Genomic DNA, 6,546 nt, shown 5'->3' with positions numbered 1-6,546 from the left:
GCTCAGGGCTCAGCTGCAGGGGATGCTAGACACAGGGGCGCTCATATGCACTCACTGCTGGGTGTGGCATATCAGCTGCCCATGACTAGAAGCAGTGAACAGCTCAACAAGAGGAAGCTGAGCAGTATGGTGCCCCCAGCCTCCCCCCCCTCCCGCCCAGCAGGGGCGCACCTTGCAGGGCAGGAGCAGGTAGTGCCGGCAGCAGACACTCAGGGGTTAACAGCGGGGTGGAGCGAGGGGGCAGGGACAGCCGAACCACCCGCTGCTTCTCCCTCCCAGACTCTGCTCTGGCACATCCCTGCATGAGGCAGGTGCTGCGTCATCACCTGCCAGCCGGCACGGCCAGGTTAAGCTGGCACCAGCACCAGGCCTGAGGGGGCAGCTGCATAACGGGGTGGATTGAGGACTGGCCCGGAGCCAGAGGCTCCCCTGGGAAGGGAGCAGACCCCAGCTGAGCCCTCCAGGCCAGCCCTTGCTCTGCGTAAGGCACATAGACCCCTGCTCCCCAGAAGCAGCTGACGGGCCACCCACGAGCCATAGTGCTGCCCCCAGGACTAGGCACAGCAAGCTAGACCAAGCCCCACCTCAGCTCCTGGCTGCAATGCACCAGCTCTGCTGGCAGGAGGAGTCTGCACCCACCAGGAGCACCAGCAGCTCAGGTTTGAGACGAATGACTCAGCAGTGCCAGACTCCTTCCTGCCAGGGAGGCGGCAGGAGAGTGGGGGCCGGGGGAGACATGGCTGAGGGGGGGAAGGCAGTCGAGGCCCAGGGAACAGCTGGCTTGGACACACTGCTTACCAGCCCTGTAAGTTTTGCCCCTGCCCAACCCAGCTCTCGCCCCCCAGCACTGCCCCATGGCCCCCCCAGCGACGACAGCCCCACGTCACGTTTCAGACAGATGGTTTTATTGGAAACTTTAAATAGACTCTGCAGACATGACTTCCGGCTCCAGCACTAGGAGCAAAGGGGGGGGGGGGGGGGGGAGAACGTGGGGAGGCACCAAGGACCAGTGACGCTCACGAGTGCTCCTCTGCCAGCTTGTCTGCCTTGGCCACGGCCTCTTCAATGGGGCCCACCATGTAGAAGGCCTGTTCTGGCAGATGGTCATAGGCACCTGTGCCAGGAACAAGGGGCACTAGTGAGGGGACGCTGCAGGCAGGGGGTTCCCCACAAGGGGGCAGCAGACACCAGGAGGAGCTGCTCCAACCCCCCCCCCCCCCAAACACACACACAACCCCCACAGAAGGGGTAACAAACCAGCCAAGCTCCTGCCAGGCACCTCAGGGCCCCTCCCCATCAGGAGTCCCAGGGGCTGTAGCCATTGTCCCCCCCCACTCCCAGGCCACAGAGTCTGTAAGACCCTCAGCCCCTCACCTGCCAGGATCTGCTGGAAGCCCTTGATGGTTTCCTTCAGCGGCACCAGCTTGCCCAAATGGCCGGTGAAGACCTCGGCCACCTGGAAGGGCTGGGACAGGAATCGCTGGATCTTGCGAGCCCGGGCCACTGTCAGCTTGTCCTCCTCCGACAGCTCATCCATGCCCAGGATGGCTATGATGTCCTGAAGGGACTTGTAGTCCTGGAGGGGAGACCAGCATGGGCAGCTGAGCTCAGGGAGAGCGAGCCGGAGCCGACAGCCTGCAGAGCTCACAGCTCCCCCAGTCTGGGGCACACAGCAGGGGCTTCTCAAGGTCCCTTCCAGCCACTCCATCTCTATGTAAAGAACCTGAGCACTGGAACCAGCCAGCCACCGGCATCGGTCCCAGCTAACAGGGCCAGAAACTGAGCTCTGCCCTCCCAATGTCCCGGCCACACCTGACCCACAGCACAGCATCCCCCTTCTCCCCGCTCTCACCTGCAGGATCTTCTGCACACCCCGGGCCACGTCATAATGCTCCTGCCCCACAATGTTTGGGTCCATGATGCGGGAGGTGGAGTCAAGCGGATCCACCGCAGGGTAGATGCCCAGCTCTGCGATGGCACGAGACAGCACCGTGGTGGCGTCCAAATGGGCGAAGGTAGTGGCTGGGGCGGGGTCAGTCAAGTCATCAGCTGGCACATAGATGGCCTAGGAAAGGGGAGAGACGTTCTGCCAGGGACCGAGGGAAATGCTACCGACAACACAGAGGGAGCCACTCGGCAGCCCTGGAGGGCACTGACCCACCACTCTCCAGAGCACACTTACCTGCACGGAGGTGATGGAGCCCTTGCGAGTGGTGGTGATCCGCTCCTGCATGGTGCCCATGTCTGTTGCCAGGGTGGGCTGGTAGCCCACTGCTGAGGGGATTCTGCCGAGCAAGGCAGAGACCTGAAAGGAAGCAGAGATGGGTCAGCTGGGGGCTGCAGACAGAAGCAGGGCCAGTCCACAGCAGTGGCCAGACAAGGCCCCCTCCCCTCCAAATCAAAACTGCCAGGTCCCTCCCTTGGCACCCTAGGACATCCAGTGCTCCCCAGCCCTTCCCCTCCTTTGTGTTTAGGCTTGTCTCAGTCCGCCTGACTTCCTCCAGCGTGATCCCTGGCTACGGCACTGATCCAGGGCCACTGGCCTGCAGGGAACCAACCCGGGGCTGGAGCCAGGAGCACACACACGAGTCTGGACAGGTAAGCGCAGCTCCCAGGGCCCCTGCAGCCCCATACCTCGGAGCCAGCCTGCGTGAACCGGAAGATGTTGTCTATGAAGAGCAGCACGTCCTGACCCTCCTGGTCCCTGAAGTACTCTGCCACCGTCAGCCCAGTCAGTGCAACTCTGGCCCGGGCACCTGGGGGCTCGTTCATCTGCCCATAAACCAGGGCCACCTGCGGCACAAGGGGGGAGCGTGCGTCAGGACAGTGCCCCATGCTGGGCCCTTCCAAGAGCACCAGCCCGGAAGGGAGACTGGGCAGCCAAGGCCCACACTTCCCCCAGTAGGGCTGACCCCTAGGATCCCCGCTTGGCCACCAGCTGCACTCTGCTCAGATCCGAGGGTTCGCCTTAACTTGCGGGGCAGCTCGGCCTCTGGGCACCTGTGCCGGAGGACAACGCCCCCCCCCCCCACCCCCACCCCCTCCGCCAGCTTTACCTTGGAGCTTGTATCCTTCAGGTTGATGACCCCAGACTCTATCATTTCATGGTACAAATCGTTCCCTTCACGGGTTCGCTCCCCAACGCCAGCAAACACCGAGTAGCCGCCGTGGGCTTTGGCCACATTATTGATCAGCTCCATGATCAACACGGTCTTGCCCACGCCAGCACCGCCGAACAGACCTGGCCGAGGGGGGAACAGGTACACCTGGTCAGCACAGTAGTACCCCAACAAGCAGCTGTTTTGCCCTTAGGCTCTCCCCACCTGGCCTTTTCCTTCTCAGGAGATTGGTAGCTGCTTCAGCAAACTCAGAAGAACGAAAGTCATCAACACTCATCAGCGAAGGAGCCAAGGGGCATCAGCGAGGGCAGGGCTGCTATGACAGAAGCCACCACTACAAAGCTGCAGGGTGGCTGCCTTAGCTCAAAACATGGAGCCCAGCTCCATGAAGACTCCCGCCCAGGGTCAGTGCCCAGATGCTCCCCGCCAGCTCCTTTGATCTGCTACCTACCAATTTTGCCACCCTTGGCGTACGGTGCCAACAAGTCCACCACTTTGATGCCAGTGACCAGGATCTCCTGCTCTACGCTCATCTCCACAAATTCAGGGGCTTCAGCATGGATAGCAGCAAACCTGCAACACAGGAGCCCGGGGAATTGCAGCAGCTCCATGGGATATGAGTGTGGCATTTGAGGCCTGCTAGGGAGCCCCTGGTTGTGCGCCTTGGTGTCTCTTTGGTCTCGGTCACATGCCCAACAGCCACGGATGTTCCTCCTTGAGGATAGCTGCCTCTGTGCTAACAGCAGGTTTCAGCACTCCCTGGCTCTGCCTCCTGCAACCCCGAGCATCTAGGGCAACAGAGCCCACACTTAGTGGAGTCAAGGCCCCACTGAACTCTAAAAGGAGAAAGTTACTGAATTGGAAAGACACCCCTGTTCAGTTTGGCTGCAGACAATTGTCAATGCCATGTACAACCTCAGACATACTGCTGCCAACTCTCAGCCATTGAAATAGGCCTGGAAGATATGCTACAGTATCTGCCCCCCTTCCCCTGCAGCGATGGGTAGGTCAGCTCCTTTTAACTGGGATCAGCAGGGGCTTGTCTTCCTACGAGGCCAGACAGAGTCTGCACTTACTGTTTGGTGGTTATGGGACCCCTCTCGTCAATGGGCTCCCCAATCACATTCATAATTCTTCCAAGGGTCTCGGGACCCACGGGGATTCTGATTGGGGCACCGGAGTCCAGCACCTTCTGTCCTCTAACCAGGCCCTCAGTGCCATCCATGGCAATGGTACGAACTGTGTTCTCACCTGCCAGGAATGAGAAAAAGAGCATTACATGGATGCTACCTAAAGGCAGTTTCTGGTAACAAGACAGCACTGAAAGCACCAGGGCTATTTGTGAAGCAGGTCTCCCCCAAAATGATGGCAAAAGCCACTTCAGCGGACACCTTGTGGTTAGTGTGCTAACTCAGGAGAGTTACCTTCAGCACCCTGTTCTGACACACACGTGACCTTGGGCAAGTCACTTAACCACTACTATGGGAGGCTGCCTAACTGCCACGATAGAAGAGACATCTGAACAGCTGATATGCACAGGAATCCCTGGAAACTGCTTTCACTGTATCCCTCACTGCAGGCTCCCTTCCTGGCAGCTTCAGGCCAGCTGCCATTTTAAGCCTGCTCCTCCTCAGATCACAGTAGTGGCTTCAGCACGCTCAGAAGAACGAAAGTCATCACATTAGATCATCAGTGAAGGAGGCAGCCTCAGCCCTGAGCAGCTCATAGACCCGGAGTGGCTACTCCTTACCCAGGTGCTGAGCCACTTCTAGCACCAGCCTGATGTCCCTGCCCTGCACTTCAAGGGCGTTCAGGATCGGGGGCAGCCCCTCGTCGAACTGGACATCCACCACAGCGCCAATGACGGCCACGATGCGGCCCATGGCAGCTCCGGGCTTGGCGGCAGGAGCTGTTTGCGCAGCATAGTCCCGGCCTGGAAGGGGAACAGAGGAGACATGAGCTCAGGTCAGACGCTGGGACAGGCAGCAATGAAACCCCCAGGTGAGCGGCTCCAGGAGTCTGCAGGGAACAAACTGCTTGGGCCAGGACGAGGGAGGGACACCCCTGCAGCCAGCATCAGTCCACAGCCCGAGGGGAAAACAGCAACCCCCATGCCCAGGCCCAGCAGCGAGTCTGCTCCTGCAGCTAGGAGGGAAAGGGAGTCCAGGTGCCCACCAGGCCCTTCCCCACCAGGGACAGGCCCACACCACCCCAGAGCCCACAGCATGGGCCCCCAATGGCCAAGCCCCCCCCAACCCAGAGGTCCCAGGCTGCCTTCGCTTGCTACCCCCAAACCCAGATCTGCCTCCACACTCCTGAACCCCCCCAAAACCCCGCCCCCAGCACCCCAAAACCCCGCCCCCACCCCCTCCTCAAACCCCGCCCCCAGCACCCCCAAACCCCGCCCCCACCCGTACCCCCTCCTCAAACCCCGCACCCCGAAACCCCGCCCCCACCCGTACCCCCTCCTCAAACCCCGCCCCCGAGCGCCCCTCCCCAGCACTGCTCCACACCCCGCCCCAAAGCCTCCCCCCATCCCCCTTCGCCGCCCGTGGCCCCCCCGCGCCCCGAGCACCCGCCGCCCGCCCAAGGTGACCCCGCCCCGCCCCGCACTCACGGGCCCCGCCGGTGGCCGCGCCGCGCAGCAGCAGGTCACGTAGCAGCCCCGGGGCCCCGGCCGGGCCCAGCGCCCCGCGCCGCAGCAGGGGCCCGGCGGCAGCAGCCGAGCAGCGACCAACCCAACCCAACATGGCGGCGCTGTGTGAACCGGGACGCCCGCCCGCCGAGAAATGCGCCGCGAGGCGGGGCCGCCGGGACGCACGTGACCCCGGCCGGCGCGCGCGGTTGGGCGGCAGGCGTGCCAGTCAGACGGCCCCGCGAGCGCATTGGGCCAGGCGCCTGCTCATGGCGCCGGCTCCTCTCGTTCATTGGGCGCGACCTACGCCACTCAGCTGCGCTCCTCCTTCCCGTTGGTCCGCGCGAGGGCGGCTGGCGGATGAGCAGCGTGCAGGTGATTGGCCGGGAGGCGGGAAAAGGCGGGCTCGCTTCTTAAGGGCGCAGGACCCAGGAAGGCGTGACCACGTGTCCTGCCTTGTCCTTGCTGCGGGCCTTAGCCCGGCCTGGCCGCTGGGGTCTGTCCCAGGGAGCTGGAGTGTCCCTCGGGGGAGGGTGATTTCCTGCCTCCTGACCCCACAGGCCCCTGGGAGCATTTAATCTGGACAGACCCTTGGCCTGGGTCCATTTTGCTAGGGGTGGTCCCCTGCCTGACACTGTGACAAAACCTGGGCTGGGCTGGGCTGGGCTGGTGGGCACCACTTTGAGGAGTGGCATGACCTCGCCCCAGCCATTCCTGGGCCACAGCGGAGGATCACCTGCGTCAGGGTCCGTGCTGCTGTGTTGTAAAGCAGGACAGAGCCTGCACTGCTCT

At 62.4% G+C, this 6,546-nt stretch overlaps 1 protein-coding gene and 2 non-coding genes across 3 annotated transcripts; all 3 read right to left on the bottom strand.

Annotated features, from left to right (window-relative positions):
• Window positions 1-883: 883 nt before the first annotated feature.
• ATP5F1B (ATP synthase F1 subunit beta) lies at window positions 884-5,895 on the bottom strand. The gene is made up of 10 exons (XM_074979701.1): window positions 5,737-5,895; window positions 4,870-5,052; window positions 4,196-4,370; window positions 3,571-3,692; window positions 3,057-3,241; window positions 2,635-2,793; window positions 2,183-2,305; window positions 1,853-2,065; window positions 1,375-1,576; window positions 884-1,114 (listed from the first exon to the last, which is right to left on the bottom strand). The coding sequence occupies exons 1-10, from the start codon at window positions 5,867-5,869 to the stop codon at window positions 1,017-1,019; spliced, it is 1,593 nt and encodes a 530-aa protein (XP_074835802.1). The 5' UTR covers window positions 5,870-5,895; the 3' UTR covers window positions 884-1,016.
• Window positions 3,334-3,405, bottom strand: LOC142003483 (small nucleolar RNA SNORD59). Its single transcript, XR_012642836.1, has one exon. It is a non-coding gene; the product is annotated as a small nucleolar RNA SNORD59 (small nucleolar RNA).
• LOC142003482 (small nucleolar RNA SNORD59) lies at window positions 4,745-4,818 on the bottom strand. The gene has a single exon (XR_012642835.1). It is a non-coding gene; the product is annotated as a small nucleolar RNA SNORD59 (small nucleolar RNA).
• Window positions 5,896-6,546: the final 651 nt, after the last annotated feature.

The sequence above is a fragment of the Carettochelys insculpta genome, chromosome 29 (genome assembly GCF_033958435.1).
Source record: "Carettochelys insculpta isolate YL-2023 chromosome 29, ASM3395843v1, whole genome shotgun sequence".
NCBI classification, from domain to species: Eukaryota; Metazoa; Chordata; order Testudines; family Carettochelyidae; genus Carettochelys; species Carettochelys insculpta.
Note: the sequence above shows the minus strand (reverse complement) of the source record. Positions and strands in the feature narration are given on the sequence as shown.

Excerpts from the sequence above, each read along its gene's own strand:
- ATP5F1B (XM_074979701.1), bottom strand. The coding sequence starts at position 5,869 with ATGTTGGGTTGGGTTGGTCGCTGCTCGGCTGCTGCCGCCGGGCCCCTG. Across the intron at positions 3,242-3,570 it reads CGCCAAGGGTGGCAAAATTG|GTCTGTTCGGCGGTGCTGGC; the intron begins GTAGGTAGCAGA and ends CCCCTCGGCCAG. Across the intron at positions 2,306-2,634 it reads TCACGCAGGCTGGCTCCGAG|GTCTCTGCCTTGCTCGGCAG; the intron begins GTATGGGGCTGC and ends GCTTCCTTTCAG.